Source organism: Colobus angolensis, unplaced genomic scaffold (assembly GCF_000951035.1).
Source record: "Colobus angolensis palliatus isolate OR3802 unplaced genomic scaffold, Cang.pa_1.0 Scaffold2, whole genome shotgun sequence".
NCBI lineage: Eukaryota > Metazoa > Chordata > Mammalia > Primates > Cercopithecidae > Colobus > Colobus angolensis.
The window spans coordinates 23,026,972-23,054,200 of NW_012115154.1; the positions used below are offsets into that span (position 1 = coordinate 23,026,972).

At 39.7% G+C, this 27,229-nt stretch overlaps 1 protein-coding gene and 1 long non-coding RNA gene across 2 annotated transcripts in view; one reads left to right on the top strand and one right to left on the bottom strand.

Annotated features, from left to right (window-relative positions):
* Window positions 1-4,126: 4,126 nt before the first annotated feature.
* Window positions 4,127-27,229, bottom strand: part of PAXIP1 (PAX interacting (with transcription-activation domain) protein 1) — a 56,479-nt gene continuing 33,376 nt past the window's right edge. The window contains exons 9-21 of the mRNA XM_011941533.1: window positions 23,965-24,060; window positions 22,606-22,743; window positions 21,802-21,923; window positions 21,190-21,374; window positions 20,213-20,256; window positions 17,737-17,807; window positions 16,136-16,238; window positions 14,843-15,011; window positions 8,613-8,713; window positions 7,399-7,533; window positions 7,232-7,307; window positions 7,089-7,149; window positions 4,127-4,601 (exon numbers count right to left, since the gene is read on the bottom strand). Of these exons, the coding sequence (XP_011796923.1) occupies window positions 4,586-4,601; window positions 7,089-7,149; window positions 7,232-7,307; window positions 7,399-7,533; window positions 8,613-8,713; window positions 14,843-15,011; window positions 16,136-16,238; window positions 17,737-17,807; window positions 20,213-20,256; window positions 21,190-21,374; window positions 21,802-21,923; window positions 22,606-22,743; window positions 23,965-24,060 (1,317 nt within the window). The 3' untranslated portion in view covers window positions 4,127-4,585. The remainder of the gene's footprint in view (window positions 4,602-7,088; window positions 7,150-7,231; window positions 7,308-7,398; window positions 7,534-8,612; window positions 8,714-14,842; window positions 15,012-16,135; window positions 16,239-17,736; window positions 17,808-20,212; window positions 20,257-21,189; window positions 21,375-21,801; window positions 21,924-22,605; window positions 22,744-23,964; window positions 24,061-27,229) is intronic.
* On the top strand, window positions 8,464-10,286 carry LOC105511363. Its single transcript, XR_001001707.1, has 3 exons — window positions 8,464-8,483; window positions 8,608-8,800; window positions 10,088-10,286. It is a non-coding gene; the product is annotated as an uncharacterized LOC105511363 (long non-coding RNA).

The following is a 27,229-nucleotide window of genomic DNA, read 5'->3' on the forward strand; positions in this document are numbered from 1 at the left end:
AATGCTACTATGACAACTCCCCAGTAATGGAACTCAAGCCTACACCTCTTACCCAAATTGTAGCCTTAATTGCACTATAAAATTCTCTCTGGCTGCCTTACCAAGTTCCTTGTTTATATCGATATGACTACTTTCTTTTCTCCAAATGTAAAATTTTTAGTTTAAATCATGAACAATGTTTTCCTTTGAAATACCCCCTTTTTCCCTAAGTCTATCTTAACTACAGGTCTTATTACTTCTTTTAAAGATGAATCCAACATGTTTTGTTCACTTACCTGCCTTCAATGTGTCTACTTTCAAATTAATCTTTCTGGAATAGTTTTTAATATATCCCTCCCTCCCCCCCAAAAGCTTAAAACTATTCCTTATTTTCCCTCCATGATAATTTTAGTTCAACACATTTTGAGCAAATGCTTATTAAATGCCAAGCAGTCTACAAAAATTTGGGATACTGTTAGTTTTCTATTGCTGCTGTAACAAATTGCCACAAATTTAGTGGCTTAAATTAGAACAACTAAAATCTATTGTTTTACAGTTCTGTAGGTCAGAAGTCTGGTGGGGTCTTATTGGAATAAAATCACTCTAGTTCCTCATATCTGTAGGACTAAGGTCCTATTTTCCGACCCAGTTTCCTGCCTTTCTCTTCCACTGTGAGGGGTTCCTGGCTTGCTCGGGCCTTCCTGGATAATGCAGGCTCATCTTCCCATCTCAAGGTCCTTAACCTTAATCACACCTGCAAAGTTGCTTTTGCCACTAAGCTAACATAGAAGCCACAGGTTCTGGGGATTAGGTCTAGGACAGGGATCCCCAGCCCCCAGGTCACGTACCAGTACCAGTCCATGGCCCGTTAGGAAACGGGCTGTACAGCAGGAGGTGAGAGGTGGGCGAGTGAGCATTACCGCCTGAGCTCTGCCTCTTCTCAGATGAGTGGCAGCATTAGATTCTCATGGGAGCACGACTCTGTTGTGAACTGCACATGCCAGGCATCTGGGTTGTGTACTTCTTATGAGAATCTAATGCCTGATGATCTGAGGTCAGTTTCATCCTGAAACACCCCCTAAACCCTCACCCAATCCATGGGAAAATTGTCTTCCATGAAACCACTCCTTGGTGCCAAAAAGGTAGGGGACTGCTGGTCTAGGGTCTCTTTGGGGGGCTATGCTTCTGCCTACCACAGATAACATAGGTGAAGAGGGCCTCAATCTGTTTCTGAGGCTTTATTAAGGCAGAGAGAAACAGATTGCAAACAAGTAACCACTCAGCTCTAAGACATCTATTCCATTGTATCAGAGAGGGCTGAGGACACAAAGAGGAGGAAACTAGAAAGAATGTTTGCAAAGATCAGGAAGGCCTTACAGTCTAAATGAGGGGAAAGCTTGCCACGTAGGAATGGGAGTTCTTCTAATAGGAAGAGATAGCATATGAAGTGAGAGAGGCCTGTGAAGTGTTTGGCAGGGTTGGGTAATCACATCTGATTCCACGTGCCTAATGGGAGTCAGGGGCTGGGATGGTGACATTACAAAAGATTAAGATGCTGGCCATGGTGGCGCACACCTGTAGTCCCAGCTACTTGGAAGGCTGAGGCACGAGAATTGCTTGAGCCCAGGAGGTGGAAGTTGCAGTGAGCTGAAATCATCTCACGCACTCCAGCTTGCACTGCAGAGCGAGACTCGGTCTCAAAAAAAAAAAAAAAAAAAAGAAAAAAGAAAAAAAAAAAGATGTGGAACATCTCATCTTGGACTCTGATTTCTTTTTAGCATTAATATGAGAAACAGAATCTTATTTCAGGAAAATTACCCCCGGAACAGTACAGAGGGCAACCTGAAAGGAAAGGGACTGGAGAAAAGGAGACAAATGTAAACCTAGCTAACATTTACAAGAGAAAAAGAAATGAACATAGTGAGTGCGGGAGGGGACAGGTAGATAGGAACAGCTCTGCGGCTGGAGGAACAAACCTTGGAGATAAGGAGGGGTGACCTGTGTTCAGTTGCACCCCTGGAGGGTGGAAACTGCTGAGGAGCGAGCCCAGCAACACTGAAGTTTAGAGATGGAGCGGCTCCGCGGTGGGTGAGAGAAACTCCTCAGGGACACACGTGGTTCATTTCAGGAGGTAGCTAAACTTCCTACAAAGTTATTACGTAATTACGCACTTCTTTTAAATTTAACAAAGTAATTTGGAAGAGTTTCATGGGGAGCAGCACTGAGGTTTAAAGAGCTGAGGATACAATTATCTTCATTTATTTTCTGTGCTAAAACATTTCTTAAAGTTGTGCAACTATTACTATTCAAATATTTTCTTAAATTACCAAATATTTGCTAGATTGACATATGTTGTTTAACTTTTCCTAATGAGACTGAACTCCTGGAGCTAGGATACTCATTATTTCTTCCAGGTTTCCTCTCAATACCTAGCATCTAGATAGATTAAAAATACACTTTTTGTGACCTATCATGTAGATAACTTTAATTATCCTACATGAAGAAACAATCTTGGGATGATTTGGATGGAATATGTATGTCTTCATCATTGGCATACACATTGCCTGCCATTCCTTACTTGCCAGTGTTACAGAATTCAGGGTAAACTGAGGTGGCAGCACAGTGAAGGACAGCTGTTCATCTTTTCAGTGATCAGCCACCCCTGCTCACTGCACACTGGAAAAGTGCCTTGTCCAAGGGAGGACCTGCATTTTTAATTGCACTTTATGTTAACTTAAAAACTGGCACTAATTCAGTTATTGGAAGCCACTTAACTACGTTTTGAATAATTTGAGTTTATAAACATACATGATGTACTTTTTCAACTCTAAGTGGTGTGAAATCTAAACAGATCAAGTATTTCCAATGAAAATTTCAGAAATGAGATGTCATCTAAGTGTAAAATATACACTGGATTTTCCAAGACTTGGCACCCCTCAAACAGTAAAAATATCTCAGTAATTTCTAAAAATATTGATTACTTCTGGCAGATGCAATATTTGGATGTACTGTCTACATATTATAACTAATTTTAAACCATTTATTGTAGCTACTAAAAATGTTTACATTACACACGTTGTTCCCATTATATTTCTATTAGATAACACCGAGCCAGATGAAAATAGGATTAAATGAGATTTTCTTTTCATGTAAGAAATAATTTGTCCAATCTAATCATTTTTTTCTAAGAAGTATTTACTTGAAATCTTTTTATTTTTATATGTTCATCTAAGTCCCTCTTAGTCACCAAATCAATGCTTAACAGCTGTGCAGGCCAGTTGGCTTTAGACAGCTCCTGGAGTTTTTAAGGATTATTTCTTGGCCGCTTTTGGAAAAAAAGCACTAATTGAAAGGTTAATCGAATCAGTCATATTTGTATGTTGGTTATATAAACACCTTGTCTCCACCAAAGATTAACAGACGCATTATACTCTACCCAGAAGGCCCATTTATTCTGTAATGATTGTCACTTGCCTTCAAGCTTCTACGTAGTAGGGAAGTACTTTGAATACTTGCAAATGAAAATTCTGATTTACGAAACGCTTCTGAACTTCCAGGATTCTGCAGATTCTAAAATATTTTATAGCAACACCAATTCTACCTGTGGTACATGAGGGGAAAACGTCAGTTCTACATCTACTCAGAGATAAGTCAATATCTCTAAGTTTATTTAGGGACAAAAATATAAGCTTAAAAGTAGACATATTTTGAGGCACAATGTTTGTTAAAAAACAGCTCTGAATGTCTGTGACAGCACTGGTCAGCACAACCTAAAGATATTAGCAATTACTGCCCTGCTCATCTTTAATAAAGCGACGGTCTCCTACCATTTTACTACACCTATGATCCAACAAGACGTGCACTGCGACAGGGCCTGGAAAGAAGCGGGACAGAAGGAAGTTCCGTGGCGTCACTGGCTCTCACTGGTTGCGCCTGTGTTTAGTGACTGCAAAATAATCTGAATCCACCCCTGCCTGGGATGGAGTTTATTATGGTGACAAAAAAGGGGCTGGCTTCTAGAAATTATTTCTTGAGGTAAAAATTTACTGGAAAATATTTTGTCTTGAAATTACTTAAAAAGTGATCCAGTTTGATGTAAATTATAAGTTATGCAAAAAATGTGGAATAATAAAGGATTACTCAATTCTAAGTTCAAAAGTACATTTATTTAAAATGTGGGCAAGATATCAATATAAAAGAAAACAGAGTATAAGAAATAAAAATAATCAAAGTACAAAACATTTCAAGTCTTTAACATCCATAATTTAGAGATAGCAAGGTCTTTATTTACACCATTTTATTTCTAGTTGAAGTCCCATAACAGTTTTGTGAAAACATTTAAAAACCTGGCAAATGAATCATAAAACCTAATGTGGGCTCTTAAAGTCATATAATACAAAACATAATTTATGTTTCCTCAGAATAAAATTGCACATCTTAAAAAGATGCAGTATATTTATTATATCTGTCTTCCTGCTTTACAGTCTGATCCCCCAAGAAAGCAGCTGGAAAACAAGAGCACGTGAAGAAAGCGCGGCAGCTCCTTGCCAGCCAGACAGCTGGCCCCGCACTGCAGGAGTCCACACACGCTGCAGCCTAGACGCCATCAGTTAAACTTATATGTAGGCTTGTTGAGGAAAACGACTTTCAAACACAAGGCAAAAGAAAAACATGAAACCAAGGGTTCCAACATTCATCACCCAGTTTCAGGGACACCCTGGTAGGAATGCTACAGCCTCTTTCTTACCATTCAAACCAATCGCTCTGCTGCACACCCACATCGCAGGAGGGCCGCAGCCCTGACACACAGGCTCACTCAGCCCAGGGACGTCAGCACCTGTGCCAGCTCCCCAAGGGATCCATCATGCGGCCAGAGCTGAGGCCCAGCAATAGCTGAAGTGTCCTTTAATTAACATGTACACCACACAACCCCCAAAGGCTGACATCCCCAAAGCCCCAACACAAACAGCTGATTCCTACCTATACCTTCAGGAGCAGGTGCCGACCTCTGCAATTCTAAACCATCCACTTTGGGCAAAATTAATCAAGTTACGGATATGAAAAAAGCCCCCAAGGTAATACTCACAAGTCACCCCTATAACTTTTAAAGCAATTTCTTCTGAAAGTAAATGTAGTATAGAACAGACTTTCACAAATACAAATATGAATGCCAGAAAAAAGTCTGGAAAAAATGCAAGAGTACATATTGTATAAAAACCAAATGCTTATAGCATATCTGTAAAAATTTAACAGGCCTCTTATCATTCCTATCAGTAGCTCCTGCAATAATTTTCTAATAGATGGCGGTATGGAATACAACAAGCTCTGATATGAATGATAAGAGCGTTTCTGCACCAAGCCTCATTCCAACTAGACAGGCTATTTATGGCTAAACATGACATTGGCTTCTGGGACTGAGGCAGATTTTACTTCTTTTTTTTTTTTTTTTTTTAAAGACAGAGTTTCACTTGTTGCCCAGGCTATAGTGCAATGGCGTGATACTGGCTCACTGCAACCCCTGCCTCCCGGGTTCAAGTGATTCTACTGCCTCGATAAGTAGCTGTGATAACGGGTGCCCGCCACCATGCCCAGGTAATTTTTTTCTTTTTTTTTGAGACGGAGTCTCGCTCTGTGGCCCAGGCTGGAGTGCAGTGGCCGGATCTCAGCTCACTGCAAGCTCCACCTCCCGGGTTTATGCCATTCTCCTGCCTCAGCCTCCCGAGTAGCTGGGACTACAGGCGCCCGCCACCTCGCCCGGCTAATTTTTTGTATTTTTTAGTAGAGACGGGGTTTCACCGTGTTAGCCAGGATGGTCTTGATCTCCCGACCTCGTGATCCGCCCGTCTCGGCCTCCCAAAGTGCTGGGATTACAGGCTTGAGCCATCGCGCCCGGCCATTTTTTTCTATTTTTAGTAGAGACAGGGTTTCACCATGTTGGCCAGGTTGGTCTCGAACTCCTCATCTCAGGTGATCTGTCTGCCTTGGCCTCCCACTCTGGGATTATAGGCATGAGCCACCACATCCAGCCAAATTTTACTTCTTTAAAGTGCTTTTCTCTCAGTAATACCAAGGTCTTCTGTCTACTATTATAACCATAAGCTCTTTAGGGTTAAGAGGAAAATGTTTGATAAATGTAATTAACTGGATGAATGTCAGTGTATTTAAATGTAAATATACTTAAATGTAATTACCTGGATGAAACAGGCACACACAAAGAGAAAAAAACTCGGCAAGGATGGGTATCATTCTGACCTCTGTGCCTTACTGAAGCAGTACTATCCCAAACACAAAATTCCCCTGCGTAAGAACAGTCCACTGAGGCTGACACTGGTCAGAGGTGGCAGAGGCTCCCATCCTCACAGAGAGGAGGAGCTCAGCCCTCCAGCCTCATTGCAGGAGCCACAGGGAGAAGTCCTGAGAAAACCCTGACAGAAGGCCCTCTGCAATGGGAAACGGAAGTTGAAACAGAATTTTCCCATAATGACCTGTAAGGCATGTTTTGCTTCACTGATGGGCTGTTCATACATTAAAATAATAATTCAGAGATTTTTAATAAGGAATTCAAATAACAGATGATGAGCTTTATTTTTTCCTGAATGTCTGAAATAGAAAAAAGTCTAAGCGTGTCATTATTCTAAAGAATGACCTTTGCATTTTCCTGACATGTTGATAAAGTATTCATTCTGCCACTTCTATTTAGAATTTATTTCCCATCCCAAAGTTCTCGAGTACAAAGACTATATACGAACTAAATTTCATTTTGAAAACTACAAACTCAAAAATGAGCTGATAAAAAGAAACATGTATTTATTTTTGCAATTATTTTCTATTTTATCTAACTGTCAAATACTTTAATACCTCCATAAACTAGACAGCACAGATCCTTTCTAATTAACATCACCTATTAAAACTGAACTCTCAGCAAGAGAATGTTTTCACTAGCAACTCAAATGAATATTCTGAAGAGAAAAGAATTGTTCACTGCATAAATCACAATAGCAAAGAAAGGAAAAATGGCTTGCAAAACAGGAAAGGTACTGCCTTATTAATCTGGGAAATCCATTTCATATCCAACCCATCTACTTTTTATTCTCTTTTGAAAAGGATATGATTCATAGTCCAGCGTTTGTGTGAGTACTCCGGTCAGAACGAACTCTGCATTGTGAACATCTGAACAGGGGGAAACAGAGACTGTTAGAGAGATCCACTGCTGTGTGTGCACACACTCACATACGTAAGCAGGGAAACATACCTATGCCTCTGGCAAAATATTCTCGGCATAAATGAAGGTCATTTTCACAGGATATTAAAATTATTTCCGACAAACTCTAAGGAAAAGAAAATGAGTTTCTCAGTGACCGAACACTGATTCTGATACAGGGCAATGACGGACTCGCTGGTGGACTGCACTCTACCCACCGAGTTCTGCTTGTGCTCCATGAGTTTCCGGAAAGATGGCTGCTTGGATAACATCCTTCCTCCTGCACACTCTACGATGGCCTTCATAGTGGCAAGACTTGGGCAGATTCCAGGTGTGATGTAAAAATACTTTGCCTAAAATTAAATGAAAATATATGTATTGTGTTCTTAAAATGCTTTAATTTTTAGAGTACATAATGTTCATAGATTCTGCCCTGAGATTTTTGACAAAATTTCTAATTTTATGACATTATGAAGCTACTAGTCCCTACTAGCACTCAGTCTGAAGCGGAAGAGGAATCCAGCTATGTAAATTTGGAATTTAAGCATTTTCACATGTTAAGTATGCCTGAAGATGATTTAAAGTAACTAGAACTTAAGTCCCTAAAACAAATTGTTTTCTGAATAAGCAATAATCTTGCAAATATTTTTCACAATTTCTATATGATTTTAAATCAGCATTATATTTCACCACACTTATCTGCCCAGCAACACCTCTGGCATAGCAGGCTGCCTGGCTTGTATCCCTTTATTTTATCCATATTATTTGAACTCAGAGCAGGAAATGATATTGATGCTTAAGATTTAATTATCTAAAAAGTTTGCTCCTGAGGATACCACAAAATACTATTCTGTCTTAAACTGCAAATCATTTCTAATTTCTGTTGACTCCTTAAGAAGGTTAAAGAACAGATTATCTTTATTGATTTACTTAGTTCTTTGATACAAAAAAAATTCCTAACTGTTCTAACACTTATCTAACATTTAAAAATCTTTAGTTCTGAATTATATCTATGCACACTGAATATTTTCCCAAGTATCTTCTCCAGCTGAATATACATTTATTGACAATAGTATGAAGTAAGCAATGTCCTCTAAAGATTTATTAAAAGCAGAAAAATGAACATGCCTCTTTAACAATTATTCAAAAACCTACTCCTTGAACAACTTATTTCTCATAGATGTATTTATTACATTTGTGTACTTATTTTTAAACATTATAGTGAAGAACAGTTCTCTAGAGACGTGCTATGGTTCACGGGAGGAAGACCGCCAGTGGCAATGTCCAAGAAGGAAGCCAAGTGGTAAATGGGATGCAGGGTGAGCCCAGCTCCCCTGGAAGTGCACTTCCCATCAAATCACCTGGTAGTTCCCTTCAGCAGGTCCATGCGTTATGCTTACTTGGACTGATTTACTTTTCCCTTAAAGTGTACCTTAAAGAGTGGAGAAACATGTGCCCGTTTTAAGGATTCTTCCAAGCTGAAAGAGAAAAGTACTTCTGCCTCAGCATCTCGGAGAATGTAGTTCTGCTCATCTGGAAAACAGAACAGCACATACTCTAAAATGTGTGGACACGTGAAGTGTGGCAGGTGTGACCCACAAAATTCTCGCCCATATTCAGGTATGTAATATTACAGCTACATTTACCTGTACAACCTTCGGATATCTAAATCTCACCATTATATTTCATTTACTTCCCTCTAAAAACAGCCAGACCAAAAAAAGACAGGCAGGTATTTTTTCTCCTAGATCAATGGTAATTAACCATTTGGGGTCATAAACTCTTGAAAAAAATAGGGCTGGGTGTGGTGGCTCATGCCTGTAATTCCAGCACTTTGGGAAGCCGAGGAAGGAAAGCTGCTTGTTGCCAGGAGTTTGAGAACAGCCTGGGCAACATAAAAAGACTTCATCTCTACAGAAAAATTTTAAAATCAGCTTGGCATGGTAGCATGTGCCCATAGTCCCAGCTACTCAGGGGGCTGAAGTAGGAGGATTGCTTGAGTCTGGGAAGTTCGAGGCTGTGGTGAGCCGTCATTGCACCACTGCAGTCCAGCCTGGGCAACAAAGTGAGATCCGGTCTCAAAATAATAGTAATAATTTTTTTTTAACAACAAAAATGTAAAAAAAGAAAAAAAATTACTGAAAAATATGAACCCTCTTCCCATAGCTGCTCCTCCCCCTCTTTAGCCCCCAACTGTGATTTCAATACACTATTATAGGAAGTTCACAAACTTTCCAAGCCCACAGATCTCAGGTTGAAACCTCCAGTCCTAGAAAGACAAGCTTTAAATAATTCCATCCAAGTGTGTGTGTGCGCGCGCGCGCATATATATTAAAAAATGTTATATATGTTTTATATGTTATATATGTTATATGTATGTTATACACACACACACAAACTCAAGGACTTGTAGGACATTGGAGTCATCTGGCTGATAATCGATTGTGAATTTACCAAAATTTAAAGATTCACCAAACATACATTCCTTTTAAGTATATAAAAATATACAGCAATTTATAAAGGATAGTTTTATCAATTTTTAAAGACTTCTGACAATTATTAATAATTGACAGGTTTTCAGAGTTTTCATAGCAACATTTTAAGAAATGTGTCAAAAGTTAAAGATCATAAAATGTTTCAATCTTCCTATAAATATGTCTCATATTCAGAAAACCATTTCTTCTCCTCCTCCTCCATTTCCTACCAACCAAACAGCATAATAAGGCAACTCAAACCCAATAATATATACATCAAAAGCAGAAAATAAGGAAAAGTGATTTGGGATTGGCAAACTGGGGTTGCCAAGATGACACATATTTTAGGATTTGTGGGCTATGTATTATTTCTCTTGCATATTCCTCTTCTCTTTTTTAAGCAATATTTTAAAAATGGAAAAACCATTCTCAGTGTATGGACCAGTCTGCTGACTGCTCTGACTGCTGGGCAGGAGCAACCACATCATGACAGAAATGCAGGTATCTGTTCACCAACGGTTAGAAATACAAATTCAATCCCTGAGTCAACCAGCGGGTAGAAGGGCTTTTTAGGTGAAAGAAGATAAAAAATGTCTAAAATTTGGAGAAAGAAAAAATGATGAATTAAAAAACGAACAATAAAAGTACTGTCACACATGAGATGGTATATTTGAAGTGTTACTTTCTAGGGGAAAAACGAAGGCTGATATGTCTTCTGAAGAACTTGTGTGAGATCACCAAGTAGTAGTTAATGTTTACGATAGAGAAAATACCACTGAGCGTGGTGGCTCACACCTGTAATCCCAGCACTTTGGGAGGCTGAGGCGGGAGGGTCTCTTGAGGTCAGGAGTTCAAGACTAGCCTGGCCAACAGGGTGAAACCCTGTCTCTACTAAAAAATACAAAAAAATTTAGCCAGGTGTGGTCATGGTGGTCCCAGCTACTAGGGAGGCTGAGGCAGGACAATGGCTTGAACCCGGGAGGCAGAGGTTGCAGTAAGCCAATGGCACTACTCCACTCCAGGGTGACAGACTGGGCGAGGATCTTGTCTTAAAAAGAAAAGAAAGTAACATTGAAAAATAAAATAATACAGCTAAGACGATCCTGTCACAGATGAGACATTGAGATTTTGGTTTTTTCAAACAGGGTTATGTTAACTTAGTAGTAGCAATGTAAAGACTCAACGTGAACATTAAACTTTTTATAGAAGTACAAAAGAAATGACCTAGAAATTGATTATAATATTGATGTCTCAAATTTTGTTTAAATTACACATCAATATAAAATCCCAAAAAATGCACCTACCAAAACAGGTGTAGAAAAGAGTCCTTTCAACAAATGATGCTGGAACAACTGGACATCCATATGCAATAAAAGGAATCTGGACACAGACTTTACTCTCTTTTAAAAAAAAACTGACCCAAAAATGGAACATAGACCTAAATGTAAAATGCAAAACTATGAAACTCTTAGAAGATAACACAAGAGAGAATCTAAGGGACCTTGAGTTTGGCAATGACTTTTAGATACAACACCAAAGACACAATCTATGAAAGAAATAATAAGTAACCTGGACCTCACCTATTAGAATGGCCAAAACCCAGAGCACTGACACCAGCACATACTGAGGAGGATGTGGAGCAACAGGAGCTCCCATTCACTGCCAATGGGAATGTGAAATGGCACGGGCACTTCAGAAGACAGCCCGGTGGTTTCTTACAAAGCTAGACATACTCTTACCATATGATCAAGCAATTGCACACCTTGTTGATTTACCAAAAAGAGTTGAAAACATGTCCACACTAAAACCTGCACATGGATGTTTTAGCAGCTTTACTGATAACTGAGAAAATTTAGAAAGAGCTAAGATGTCCTTGTGTAGGTGAGGGGCTGAACAGACACATTCTGACAATGGAATATTATTTAGTGCTAAAAAGAAATGCACTATCAAGCCATGAAAAGACATGGAGGAAGCTGGGATGTATATTGCTAAGCAAAGGAAGCAAATCTGAAAGTCCTATATACTGTATGATTCCCAATATGTAACATTATGGAAAGGGCAAGACTACAGAAAGAATAAAAGATCTGTGATTGCCAGGGGTCAGAAGGCAGGAAGGAATGAGTGGGTGGAGCACACAGGATTTTTAGGGCAGTGGAAAAACTCTACACGACGCTGTAATAGCAAAATCACATCCTTACACATTTGTTAAAACCCAGTGACTGTTCAAGGCCAAGAGTAAGCCCTAATGTAACTATGGACTTTGGGTGACAATGACCCAAATATCAATGTAGCTTCATTAACAGTTAGTAAACATTTCACTCTGGTGTGGGATGGTGACTGTAGTGGGGGTGGCAGTGTGTGTGCATGGGTATGGGCGGGGTATATGGGAACTCTCTGTACTTTCTGTAATTTTGCTGTGAACCTAAAACTGCCCTGAAAATTGTCTATTTTTTAAAAAGAATAATTATAAACTGGAAAAATTCTCTTAGGAAATCCTAAAATATGGAAGATAAAATATGAAATATGTTTTCTCAATATTAAATGTTTATAACACAGCAAACACTTATTAACAGTGCTATAAAGAAATAAAAGCTAGTCAACCAAAACTTCCCATCAAATAAGAAACTGTAAACTTTATATACAGATAAAAGAACCAGATTTTCACAAACTGAAACTTGAAAAACTAAGTAAATTGGTCATTCACTAAATTGGCTGCCTGGCAAACTAATTTTCAAAGAATTAGCATGTTCTGGGTTGGAAAAGAAAAAGAATAAGCAAAGTCAGAAAGTAATAATAAAGATCTCTAAGGCTGGGTGTTGCCCAAAAGCGGCAGACAGAGCCAACAGAGGCTGGAACATTACAGACCCGCTTTCCCCGCCAACCCAGGCTGCTGTATGCCACGCTCCCACAGCAGAAGCTAAGAAATTACACTCACTATTTCCATTAACCAATAGACTATCTCCGTCTAAATTTTATAACATTATACGAAATTGGAAACTAAAATGTTTCTAGTCATTGTTTCTACCATGTTTTTCTTCTGCCTTCATTGTTAAGTTTTATGTTTCATTAATATCTTATTTTAGTGTCGAAAAATTTTCAAAATTTCAATTAAAAAAATTTCTAAATACCACTTAATACATGCGAGCCTCATTATTTACAGATTCCGTATTTGCCAATTTTCCTCCCCTCTGAAATTTATGAACCCACAATCAGTGTCTGTGGCACTTCAGTGGCCATTTGTGGACATACGTGGACTGGAAAAGAATCAGTTATCCACATGAACGTTCCTAGCCAGGAGGAACAAGGCCATGCCTTGCCTTCCTGTTCCAGCTGAAATGGTGAATAAGCATCCTCTTTGTGATCTATTTAGGGCTACTGTTTTCCAATCTGTGTGCTTTATATGTTGGTGATTTTGCTGTTGAAAATGTCCCCAGCCCTAAGTGCAAGAAGGCTGTGATGTGCCTTATGGAGAAAACACGTGTTAGGGAAGCTTCATGCAGGCATGAGCTACAGTGCTGCTGATCATGAGTTGAACGTCAATGAATTAACAATATACATTGAATAAGGTGTCTTTAAACAGAAACACACATAAAACAAGGTTATATATGAATGGCTGATGAAAATGTAGTGAACAGAGGCTCTCAGGAACCTAACCCCGTGTTTACTCAGAGGCTACAGTAGAGCATCCACTAACTCAGTGTCTGTGCAACTTTATAGAGCATAACTACCTGAATGACAAGAATTGGCTGAATATCATACTTGAGGATTTAGTCTTTTCTTCAGATTAATGATTTATTCTTTCCTGTGTCTTACTGCCTTAGATCAGTATCATAAAATTTTAACTTTAGTTCTAGTTTTGCTATAAACAGCAATCTTAAGTATCTTTATTTTTCTAGGTTTTCTCATCTGTAAAATTAGACTACATGAACTTTAAGATATTATTACACTTCTAATTTATTTTCATAAACATGAATTATATTTAAAATCTGTGGCTAAAAATGTGACATGAATCTAAAATATTTTAAATTTAAAAGATGGATTTAATGATGACTTGTGTCTGTTAAGTGATAAACAAGGTGAGTTTAGCCACAAGAGTGTAACGGGACCTAGTAGCACCCCTGCAGGCCTTGCTTGCTCCACAGCCACACGCCTTGCTCTTCCCTTTGGCAGCTATATCTTTCTGCTTAAGGGGTCGGGGGCGAGGGAGACATAGGTGAGAAAGTGTGAGAACACGTCAATACAGGGCAAACACTGGCGCAGAAGAATGAGCATGTGGATGCTCTAAATCAGGAGCTGGTAATCAATATAACTGCTACACGATGGAGTAGCCAGGGAGTTCAGTTTTAGTGCCAGCGTGGTCGGGGCAGAAAGACCAAATAAGAAAAAAGACAGAATTCGGTGAAGCTTGTCATGGGGCATGTGCCTCTGAGCTGCTCAACCCAGACAGGGCCCAGGGGAGGATGGAGGACACAGCTGGGGAAGCTGAGAGGTGCCTGGCCTAGACGATGCACTGGGAACACCAACTCCGCAGACACAGGTGACACCGCTGCTACGCAGGACAGTGAGGGCACACAGCGCCCCTGGCTATACAGCCTCCATGAAGAAAAAAATCGCTTAGAATTTATACTTATTTTATACCTAGCAAGATTCTAAAAACATTTAGGTGTATATCAACCTAAGAAAAAACTATCTTTTACATACCATCTCTAAATGTGACTGTTAGTAAAAGAAGTTCTCTTTGGGGCTCTGAACAATGGAAGATGGGCAAGAGGACACAGATGTCTTTCCCTCCTTATATAAACTGATATTCAAAGTGTATTTGAGTAGGACATTTACATACACCTGCTCTCTTTCCAAATAAAGAAAAAAATTATACTTCCCTGCACTTTGAAAAATCTCATTTTACAGCCAGATTTCCAAACAAAATATACTAACAAGAAAATAAAAAGAGGGACATAGAGCTTGTTTTCCCCCTAATATTGTCCAATTTACCAAAACTTTTATACTTAGGGTAAAATGCAAAGACATGAATCAAAGAAATCACTGGGGATACGAAATAAATGTATAAATTTAAATGAATAACTATCACAGTTAAAAAAATAAATATTTGTTGGGATGAAAGAGATGAATTCAAGGAAAAAAAAGTTTATTTGGCATTAAAAACAGAGTTACTGCTGCTGCTCCTTACCAATGAACTTCTGACACCTGAAGCATTCTTCCAGCCACTCTGGTGTCACTATGTGCTTCACGACAGAAATTGCCGTCAGGAACTTCACAGTGCGAGTCACTTTGCTGGCAATGAGATGCGTGCACTTCTGTGCAGACTCTGCAACCTCCCCACCGAGAATGTAGAGCTTCTAAAGGTCACAAGCACAGGTCAGAAATGAAAAAGTTCAGCATCCATAGAGCCACACTGACAGAGAGTAACACAGAGGAACACCTATCTAAAGACAAGGTTTATGACTGTAATTCTCAGCCACAGAAAACAGTGTGACAGATAAGACAAAACCTATAACTACAGGAGAAAAATAAAAAGGAGAATTTATCATTTACATTTCTGTAGTTTAAATCCACACAAATCAAGATTAAAATATGAATTCTCCATCAAGCATCAATAACATATCTCCATGAATAAATTAAATGACATGAGAATGATGCAGCTCACTTCACAATGGAGAGTAAACAGCCAAGACTTGCTAGGCCGAAACTGGTGTTAATGAGGAACATTTACCTGCTATCTTCGTTTTCTGAAATGATGGCATAAAAACTGGCTAAGACTTGAGCACATAAAAAAGCGACCTCCTAATAACTATCCTCACATTTTCAAGGTGGAGAAATTAATTTGTTCTAAAATGTATAATAGTAGCATTTATAATTGTTTATTTTCCTTAAAAAGGAAACCAGGAGTGAAATGTATGAATCCACCATAATACAGGTCAACTTACACTCTTAACCATCCTTTCCCTTACCAAAAAACAAAACAAAATCCCATCATCCTTTGGGTTGTTATTTCAAAAAGTATATTTAAAACCTGTGCCCATTTATCATCTAAACAAATACACAAACTCCCTTTGGCCTCATTCTACCCAAGAAAACTAGTCTTGGGTAGACTGTATTTCAATCAGAGAACTTGAAAAGACAGTTTTCCTTCATGCTGGATGTCTTTATGAATACGACACAGAAGGAGACTTGCAAATGTTCATGTGACTATTAACATGGTTCTCGGCCTATGCTAACAAGAAAGCAAGTATCTAAGTATGAAATAATAGCACAGAACATGGCAGGAAGCCACTAAACATTTACCTAGTTGTTACTATAAATACTACTAAAAATACTTCATAAATATGCACCATAAAGACTTCTATAACAAGATATTCCTGACTATCTAAACTATGTAAGTTAATAAACTGCTGATCTGAAGTAAATATATACAAAAAGGAACACTGCCAAAAATCCTTGTAGGAAGTAGATGAAATTTCACCTTAATATACTGTTGAACCTGGACAGGCTCGAATCCAGTGAAAAGCACAAAAGGGGTCAATTCCGGAGTTAGCTTTTTAGTGGGAGGTGGTATGTCTTCAATTCTGTGGAAGAAATACACATAAAATAGTGGTGATTTCATATTTACTTACAATGAAAATTTTCTTTAGAAAACAAGGGATTTCAATAGTTTAACAAGTTTTAACTGCACGTGGTTTTTATTATTAAAGGAAAAATACAATGAGCTATCTGTCCTTCCTTTCTTTCCACCATTTCCATAAAGTCACCTTCCAAAAAAGACTACCTCTGAAGCTTCCAAGGGAGGCATCCAATTCACTTTTGGTTAAGATCAATACTTCCTTCTTCATCAATCCCCTCCTGATTAATTTTTTTAATTGGCTTTCAGAAGAAAGCAAAGTTGCTTCTAAACATCACTGATTTTGCTAGCTTTATACTTCATTTTTTTCTATCAAGTTTTTAAGATAACCTTGTGTGACTCAGGCCACTCCTTGTTTGCACATTCACCATCACTACAAGTCAGCCGAGTGTTGCTAGAGCTTCCAGTGTCTTTTACATTCTAGCCCTCTTCAACCACAAATTATGAAAATGTGGCTCTGCTCAAGCACACATTTTAAATTAAACCTTTTTGTTTTTTACATAACCCTTAAATTTTTTAGATCTTTTTTTCAGCTTATTATTTTCTGAGACAGTCGAATAAAAATTTATTTTAAAATTTATTTGTGGCAATTTGATGACAGCCTTAAAAAATGTCACATAATTAGGATTTTATTACAAAAGTCAACAGTTCAGTTTGTGTTTTGGAAGTGGGGAATGGAAGGAGGGAAAGAGGAGGAGCAGGAAAGAAAAAATGAGGAAACTGGTAACTGCAAAAAACAATTCAAGCAGTTATATTTCACCATGTACAGTCTGGAAAGAAGAGTTTTCTAGAATCAAGGAAGAAAATAAAAGCTCTGTTGGTTTGCTCCTGCATTTGCTATGCCTTACTAAGTAAATGATTGGCAGGACATCATTATTGACTCCTGCTGGCCGACATGACACTAAAATGATATGCATCTCAATTTACATACTCCAAGGCAAAACCCAACATGCCATGTGCACTGCACATGTCCTTCCAAAGGCTTTGGGTCTGGATCCTCCTTCCCACCATGGCCAGCACTGCTCTGTCCTCATTGAGAACTGGCAGATCCAAGGAGCATACCCAAGACGACACCACAGCCTACACGCTCTCTCGGCACCTAGAGCATGTTCTTCAGCCGTGCCCAGGAGGCCTGGGGCTCCGTGGTGTACCTTTGAGCTGGGCTCTAGACCTCCCACCCCATATCCACCACTGTAGCTTCTGTTTTACATGGCAGAGATGGGCTTCTTATAATATGTCGCTTAAAGAAAAAGACTGAATTTTTTAAAAATAAAAAATATACTGGCCTATGTCATTAAAATGAAATAAAGTTGTAAAGCAAAAAGCAAACTCTTTCAAATCCTATTTACTGCAAAACATTTTAGAAGCGTTCCTCAATTGCCACCGATTTTCCAAAGCAGACCTGTGAAAGCCAGCAGTAAAATATTTAAGGTTATTACTCATACCTGGCTCTTTTGGAAGAAGGCTGGACGTTAGCTACTTCATTCTGTTTCAGTTTGGGAGGTAGTCGTACACTCTGCAATTAAAATATTGTCGACTTTAATTCAATCAATCTACTAAGTAATACAGTAGCTTCCAAAAGATTTATGTGTCGAATAATCCAACTACTTAAACATATACAAGAATCATGTTCTTCTTCACCACATCAGAACTAGTCTTCACCTCAAAAGATCACTAGGACAATGCAAGCTGGGAGAAGAAGCTAATATTCCAGAGTGAACCTCTGTATCATTTTCGGTTTTTGTTTTTTTCTTTCCCTCTTTATTCAGAATCCTTTCGGTACCTTAAAGTATCTTTGTTCCTTTTTTTCCTCCATGTTACATACATGCAGCCCTCAACCTTGAACTTCTCAGAATGGTTTTTATTTCAAATATTTTGTCCTGTGTCCCAATTTAGAATGTGGAAAACATGACTGAAATTACACCTCTGCCCTAAGACTATTCCTAAAAGAGAAATTTCACCTATGAGATTTCACAAAAGATGTTACACGACAATCAGATCAACACTGCTTGCTACCAACAGCCAGACAAGGTACCAAAACCTACACTCTGCCTCAGCAACATGGTCACATCCACTAGGACCAGCTCCAGTCCCTGACCCTGGAGCAGAAGCCATGCTAAGCACAAAGAGAGCAGGAAGGAGATGGGATTCCCTTGTGGGGTCCCCACCACAGTCAGCATCACCATTCTACCCTATTCCTCGTTCACTCCTCCTTCATAGTTTCAACTCAGAGGCTCTTTGACTTGTGTGGACTAACCATGTCTTTCCCAGATGCTTCATTACTTGAAGAAATTGCTCTCAATCTTATTAATTTAACTAAACTTATTTTTTCTAAATATTGCTGCCGTATCTAGACAACCAAAATAAATATATCTATAGAAAGCATTCAAAATCTATTAGCCCTGTCATACACAGAGAATCAAGCTTTATAATAATTTGCAGGAAAGTTTATTACACTTTTTCTTATTATAGCCTGAATAAGAAAACAATTTCCCAACTCTCTATTTCCAAAGATCGCATTTAAGTCTCCAAATTGTCATTCATTGGTACCAAGAGTAGAAACAAATGGTGGGATAGGCAAAAAGGGTAAACTGGGCCTCTTTGTCTCTAAGATTTTTAGCTTTTAATTACTGATACAAAGCCAGGAGAGCAGCTGACATCTGGAGCCCCTGACAACTTCAGAATATAAGCCATATAGTTTGGGAGGAAAACTCTGATGACCACTTCCTTAGTGTGAGCTTAAAAGCCACCATAAAATTCCTTTCAGCTCAATGAACTGGGAGAATATTTGCTTTTGCTGATGTGTCAAAACTGGTCATGTCTTTAAAATTAAAATCATAACTACTAGTTTAAGCTAGGAAAAAAAATACATCTATGATCACATTATCATCAGCAAGAAGAAAACAAGACTGTGGCTTGGGGGACTTCCTCAGAGACTTGGGATGATTATCAGCAGCTTCCAGATGAGATCTGAAAAACGAGTAAGTCAGCAGATAAATAACCAGAAACACAGGCTTGGGTGTTAGCTGCTAATCCTCATGACACTATTCTCCTCAGCTAGTTGTTCAAGTGGCACAAACCCTAAATTACCTCCATATACAATAGAAATGTGGTGAAAACTTGGTGGGTCCATGACATGGAAATCCATTTTTCAAAACAAAGGTTAGTATATAACAACATGAACATAAACCAAAGTCTTAAAATTACACTACTATTGGCCAACAGTAAAAAAATCTGCTATTCTCAAAGTGCTGATGTTCAGCCAAACAGTGGGAAGTCACAGCAGACAAAGTCTAAAGTGAAAAATTATTGAAGTGGTCCCGTCTGCTGTAACTTAGGAAATACGAATGTGGGGAAAAGAGAAAAACCAACTGATTTTCCACTTATCACACTTGACAGATGACAGAGAATGCAGAAAGCACCTCTCTGTCTTGTAACTAACAACCAATGGCCCTCACACTTCAAGAATGGCCTATCCTGAAAAGCAGAGACCTCAGGCACTGTGATGTGACTCCCAACTCAGGACACTATGAAAACATTTCCCCCTCATCACGAGACCCGGGATTCCTTAAGTTCTAATCTGTAGCCCCAAGTAGGTTACACATCCATTGCTTCCAATGGTTCTTAAAGTTCTTGCCTTTCTAACCCTACGAAAAACAAGACATCACCTTTGATTTTACTGTTCTCTATAAGCAATCACACAGCTCTCTGAAGCAAATGAGCCCCTCACATGTATATATAAAAATAATGACAATCACATCCTAACAACTAAGAGAAAAATCAGTCCTAGGATTTACTGGAGTAGATAATTCATTTGTTATCATGTTGACAAATTACTAATTTTTAATTTATTACAAATACATCCCTACTGCATTTTAATAATACAGTAATAGCCAAAGTAAGGTTATTAATTTGACATACCATCAACAACTCTGCAGACACTTTTAAGGGAACTCTCCAAGCATCTAAAGAGAGAAACATATTATTTTTTATGATAGATACACTGTTCAAATAAAAAGGCCTTTTTGTAAAAGTCTTCCCTGATAATCCTCAACAGACAGGTGGCTTAGCTGACAATACTTAGTAAGGATAAATGTTTAAGTACCATAATGAAGTTTTAAAGAAAGCTTTCCAGGCAAGGTGAGGGAATGCTGCTGCGTTCGTTTCACATGCTGTCGGGGATGAAGTAGCACTAAGACCACTGGCAGCAAACAATAAAGCAATCACCCTCCTACTGCTGGTCTGGTTGTCTGGGTAGACATTTCTAGGCCTGTGTCCAAGTCTGGGTTTCACATAGTCTGGCCTCTAGCAGGCACAAACCTTCTTGCCTATCACAGGAGCCATGATGGTATTCAAGATGTAACACCAAGTCAGTCAAAGCTCAACAGTGACAAAGAGGACAGACGTCAATTCTAGGAAAGCAGGGAATGTTCTGTAGGGTAGGGAGCAATTTGGACAAAAGATTTACTGGCCTGAGAGGCAAGACTATCAAAAAGCTTTCAAGTGCTCCTTCCATCTCTAAGAGTTCATCAAAAGCAAACAAAAATACTAAACCACGGCACATGCCTGTAGTCCCATCTACTTGGGAGGGTGAGGTGGGGAAATCACCCAAGCCCAGGAGATTGACGCTGCAGTGAGCCATGATCACACCACTGCACTCCAACCTGGGTGACGAAGCGAGACCCTGTCTCAAAAAACAAAAACAAAAACAAACAAACAAAAATCCTGGGCAGAGTGGGGAGAAGGAAGAAAGAGTATAGAAAGGAAATTGGAAATGAGTCAAAAACTGATTAGAAAGCTCAAGCCAGGCCTGGTAATTAGTATGAATAAAAAGATGGCAGAAGTAATGCTAATGATTTAATTTAAGTAAGATTTGCAGCATGCAGAATTTCACTTACCTAAAAGATTTAAAACTAAATGCTGGGTAGGGGCAAATGGATCCTGCAGACTGAACGCCGTGTAGCGACTATACTGAATCTGCCTCAGTGCCTCAAAGTTTCCCAGAAGAATGTCGCCAAGCCACTGAGCGTTGACACAGGGTATCCGCCACTCTTTGGCTTTTTCATACTTTAAACCAGTTGGTCTTTTTATTTTTTGAGGAGAAAACATATTTATTAAATGTTAGAGATGTCAACTGTCCAAATGTACATTTATTTCCAACAAAAGGCAATAAAAAATTTCTAAGTGGGAGGCACATCCTAGCAAAGTTGAGGGTGACCCTGAATGAGAATGAAATATACACCTCAAGGCTCACACAGAATTACAAAACCTCCTAGGAGTCTTACTTCTACCCTATTCCTGTTTTGTTAATTCAAATGTCATTAATTCAAATGTTTTCTAGGTATTTCTACTAACATTACTATATCATTGTCATACTTTGTTTAACAGACTTTGATTTCCACAAATTTCTACCACAAAACAGTGACACACTAAAAAATGCACAACTATTGAAATAGCCACTATATTGTGTGTAAATTTATGATTAAAAACGGTTTCAAAAGTTTGCTTACTCTTTACAGATGAGGACTGTGTTGCTGCGGCATAGGTAACCCGTATATTTGGCGCCCGCCAAATAAGCCATTAATTTTAGGTCATCTCTGTCACTATCAACAAATCCAGTCACAGAAATAATCTAAGAAAAAAAAAAGAGAGAGAGAAAATAAGATAAACACAAAATAAACAAAAAAACAAAACCAAGTACTATTTCTTCTACTTCTTAGTTGATATATATCTTTTCACTATTTTTTTGGCATTATGGAACACATTTGGTAATACCATTTCTAAAACTTTCAAGACCAGAACTGTATTAATGGTCAAAAGTTTACACACACAGCCCTCACGGGGAAGAAGAAAAAGAATGAACATGAGATGCCTTGTTTACGTTACTGCAACACTGCTCAGATGATCCCAACAGTTACGTTATAAAGCACGTAACCACGAGCCAGCTCCTCCTTCTCCTCACTGACCCCAACGCTGAGATCATTTGGGTGGGAGGACCCACAACTATTGATTAGTTCTACCCACTAGGGGCTGCCTTTGGTACAAGACATCTGATTTATTTTTGGATTTTAAATAGTGTCAAAGACTGGAGAATCCATTAAATATCTACTATGTGCAGAAAGCTGTGACTGTTACAAGGAACTAAAAGAAAGTAAGCTATTTCTTATGAGCAGGCACTTATAAAACGGGCAAAAGTACACAGAGAAGCTCTGACTCGGAAGCCAACGCGGGAGCCTCAGGTAAGTGCTAGCAAGTGATTATTCGCCAAAGTCGAAGGATGATTTAACAAATGGAAAGCGAGGACTCTATCTTACATGCTGTGAACACGGCTTTCCTCCTGGTGGGAAGGCCACTGGGAAGTGAAGGGCTCGGTGCGGTGGTATCATTTTCTTCTTCTTTAAGACTGTGTTTAACCAGTGTGCAGTGATACATCTCTTTCTTTCTCTTATTGCCTATCAAACATAAAATTATAGGTGTGTTGTTTTTGTTTTTCTGTTGTAGGATTAAAGAAAATTCTAAGGTTGTATAACTACAATGCCCTTTTCATTGGAAGCCCCATAAAAGAATTTCATGACATCTAGCACTTGATTGAAGTAACAAATTAAAACCATGTAGCTGGTTATTTGAAATACAACCTAAAAATGTTATTATCCATCTGCAAACAAGAGTCTACAACTGAGGACAAAAGCAACAAATTCTACAACAACCTTAAAAATAACGTTAATGATGACTGAAATAACACGTATGACCACCAAAGTTATAAGTGCCCTGTAAGAACACAGAGGGCCCCACATAAGAAAAAATACAAAAAATTATCCACCTAAGATGAACCACAGGAAAACAAAAAAAGTCTCAGAAGTATTTCCACATTTTTACTGGAAAAGCAGATCCTGTGAACGGCTATCCTCTTTAAGAGGGGTGTCTTCGAGGTCATTTGTCACATATATATAATCTGTCTACAATAAGCATTTCTTGAAAAGAAATGAAATTTCAGAGAGCACAGGAAGGTAATATCTAGAAGAAAGCCTACACCCCGGCAGTTTTAGAAAAGCTCTGTAAGGGACCTGTCTTTGCACGCTTATGTGCGAGTCACACACCAGTACGGAATCCTGCCTCCCTTCACTGTGCAGAGAGCAGCTGGAATGGTGACTGCAGGGAGTGTCCGCCCTTTCTTTCTTTTTTTTTTTTTTTGAGACGGAGTCTCGCTCTGTCGCTCAGGTTGGAGTGCAGTGGTGAAATCTCGGCTCACTGCAACCTCTGCCTCCCGGGTTCACGCCATTGTCCTGCCTCAGCCTCCTGAGTAGTTGGGATTAGAGGTGCACACCACCATGCTCGGCTAATTTTTGTATTTTCAGTAGAGGCGGGATTTCACCATGTTGGTCAGGCTGGTCTCAAACTCCTGACCTCGTGATCTGCTCACCTCGGCCTCCTGTCCGCCCTTTCTTACCACCACCTAGGAACATCCCTTTCTTTCTCCATCGCTCAAAGACAACGGTGCCCACAAAAGGTATCCATCCCACCAAAGAACTGATCACGGGAGGAAGCAATTTTCCTATCTTCAGAGGTAGAAAAAAGACCTTTCCAAAAATAACAATCAATCACCAGCATTAAAGATTGCATATAAAAAAATGCCAGACCTTGCTCCTTGTCGCCGCTAAGGTTATTTTCCTTACCTGTGCGTACACGCTGCTGACTTGACTCTCACAGAGAAGGTGCGTACATCGACTTGTGAACGTGGGGTCAACAGTGCCACCGTGTGCCTGGATTATCTACACACAAAGACCCGACCAACGCAGTCATCAATTTCGATCACTCAGAATAGAGGAGAATTCCAATTCCAAATAAGGCAGCTATTAAAAGACTCTATCATATATTTATATCATGTATTTCCCCAAAGTATTAAGGACATGTAACAGTTCTATTTACAGACTTTTCTACCCAGCACCATACAATGAAAATGAACTCCAGTACTCCAAATTTAATCTGAATTTCCAGGAAACAAGAGCAGAACAATGGAATGCACTCCAGGGTTTCTCAAGCTCAGCATAACTGCCACTCTAGACAGGGGATTCTGGGAAGTGGGGGCTGTCCTGTACAGAGGAGGATGTTTGGCAGTGTCCCCAACTTCTACCCACCCTATGCCAGCAGCAGCCCCCTAGCTGCGACTACTAAAGATCTTCAGATACTGCCAAAGGTCTATGCTGGGCAGATCCACCTCCCTCAAAAAGGGAAATAAAACGCAAATCACAATGAAATGAGTAAATCCCAACAGTTTCTTCTCAAAACAGATCTGGTTTTCTGGGGGGAGGAACTGCTCTGCGTCCGGGCTGTGATGGGTGCACGATCCCAGGCATTCTTCAGAACTCAAAATATTGTACACGGAAAAAGGAGAATTTGACGGCCTATTTGGTGAAATATAAACCTTAAAAAGACCTGCCCCCTAAAAAAACCGATTGCTTCACTTCCTACTTTTAAGATGTGAATGTTTATTTTTCCTCTGGCTAAGCATAAATATAGTTTAATGAGGCACAGGACACAACCACAGGTTCCTCGCCAATCCCTGCTTTTCACTCCCCGGAAGCACGTTCAGCACTTGAAGCTGTTTCCTCCAGCAAGTATGAATATATTCGAACTAACACTTTACGTTAGTTCCTTTTCTCTAGTTTACATGACCATGTACAGACCTCCCACAGTGGACACCCTTCCCCACCATAACACACACTCTTTAAGCCTTCCTGATTTGGTTATATCCAGACTCTTGTTTAGATCAGTCATCAGTGACTGAACACAATGCAGCCCAGCCACACGGCTTAATATCGCAGCCTAAGATGAGAGTTCCTTTCTGGTATAAACTTTGGTTTGCCCTGGTGCTAATCACTTCCTTATCCTAGCCCCCCAGAATTTGCCCTTTTCTTAGTTTTCTATATACGTTTCATGATTTCATTCCCAAACTCTATGAAAAATGTACATGTGGTGGTTTTATATGTCTGCAAGTTACTGTATACTCCCCTAGCCTTAAACATGGTCTAGACTTAGTCATTGAATATGGTGGAATTGACAGTGCGAGTCTCCTGTAACTCAATCACAAAAGACACCGTAAAACGGCAGGTTTTCCTGCTCTCTACCTTGGGTCACACCCTCTGGGGACGGGAGCCAGCTGTCATGCTGTGAAGACACACAACCAGCCCTCTGGAGAGCCTCTGTGGTGAGGAGCTGAGGCCTCCAGCCCATAGCCATGTGAGGGAACCATCCTGGAAGGGACTCCTGCAGCCCCCGCTGGCATCCTGACTGCAACCTCAGGAGAGAGCTGAGCCACAACCGCCCTGCCAAGCTGCTGCAGGGTTTCTAATCCATGACCAAACTGAGAGGTAATGTTTACTGTTTTAAGCCACTGGGTTTTGAGATAATCTGTTACACAGCAAGAGAAAATGAATGTAGTATCACCTATCCTTGAGCAACACAGGTGTGAACTGTGTGGGTCCACTGATAGCTGGATTTTCTTCCACCTCTGCCACCCCTGAGGGAGTAAGACCAGCCTCTCCTGTCCCTCCTCCTCCTAGGCCCACTCATCGTGAAGACGACGAGGAAGAAGGCCTTTGTGATGATATACTTCCCCTTAATGAATAATACACGTATCTTCTCTTTCTTATGATTTTCTTAATAACCTTTTCTTTTCTTTAGCTTACTTTATTGTAAAAATATGGTAATACGTATATAAAATATGCATTAATTGACTGTTTATCACTAAGGCTTCTGGTTAACATCAGGCTATTAGTAATTCAGGCTTTGGGGAGTCAAAAGTGATGTACAGATCTCTGATTGCATGGGGGTCAGCACCCCTAGGCTCCACACTGTTCAGGGGTCAGCTGTACGTGTCTCTCCTGAATCTACCAGTGTTTTTGTTTGCTTGCTCCTCCAGGAAGTCTCTCTTCCGGTCCCAGGTCTAGTTTTCTCTACACCTACTTTCTCATCTATTGGCGGTTCCCTTCACCTCCATCCTAGGAACTCTCTTGTCATCTCTGAGTCAAATGCCTCATTTCCTGGCTACTAGGTCTCACTCTCTGCTGGCATAGTGGCTTCCTAAGGAAGAATATAAGGAGGTACATTTTCCACCATTAGTGTACAAATATCCTCCTTCCATAGTCTTATGACTGACAGGCTCTATAGGTTATTGTAGGTTGGAAATTATTTTCCCTCAAAAATGGAAGAAACTGCTCCGTTGCTGGCCCCCACGCACTGGACTGGAGGCTCCCGAAATCGCCCTGACTCCTGATCTGTTCACGTTTCCCCTCCAGTGAGCTTGTCTTTGAGAGAAAACAGTTTTCTCTACCAGCATTGTGAACGTTCCCAGTTGCCTTATCACGGCTCTCGTTATATTTCAATCTGAGGGCACATGGCCTTCAGCTGCAAAGCTATTTTCTTTCATAACATTCTTGCCTTCATTTTCTCTGTTCCCAAGCTCCTATTTAATGTTAGACCTCTTGGATAAATCCTTAACTTGAAAACAAGACAAAAAACCCAAACTTTCCTCCACTAACTTTGGTATCTCTGAGTTTTGTCGTACTTCTCAAGACAGTTTCTCAGTGCTGCCTTCAAACACTTCTGACTTTTAAAAAATCTCCGCTGCTGTCCTTCTCAGAACTGCCCCCTTCCTCCCTCACCCTGGCACATGCCATCCGCCTCTTTCCTCAGCCAACCACACAGTCATCTCCCTGGTCACCTTCAGATTCAACCCTTTACTACTTGAAATGCACAGCAGATCACTTCACCTGCATCTAAACTCCACCACATGGCGCATCAACAAGGCCTTGGAAGACATGCCAGCCCTGGCTCCTGCCCCGACCCCTGCCTTGTGGATCCCGCTGAGGCACCATCCTTTGCACCCTCCTGTCAGTTTCCCCAATCACATGCCTGTGGCTGTGCTGCACCATTTGGAAA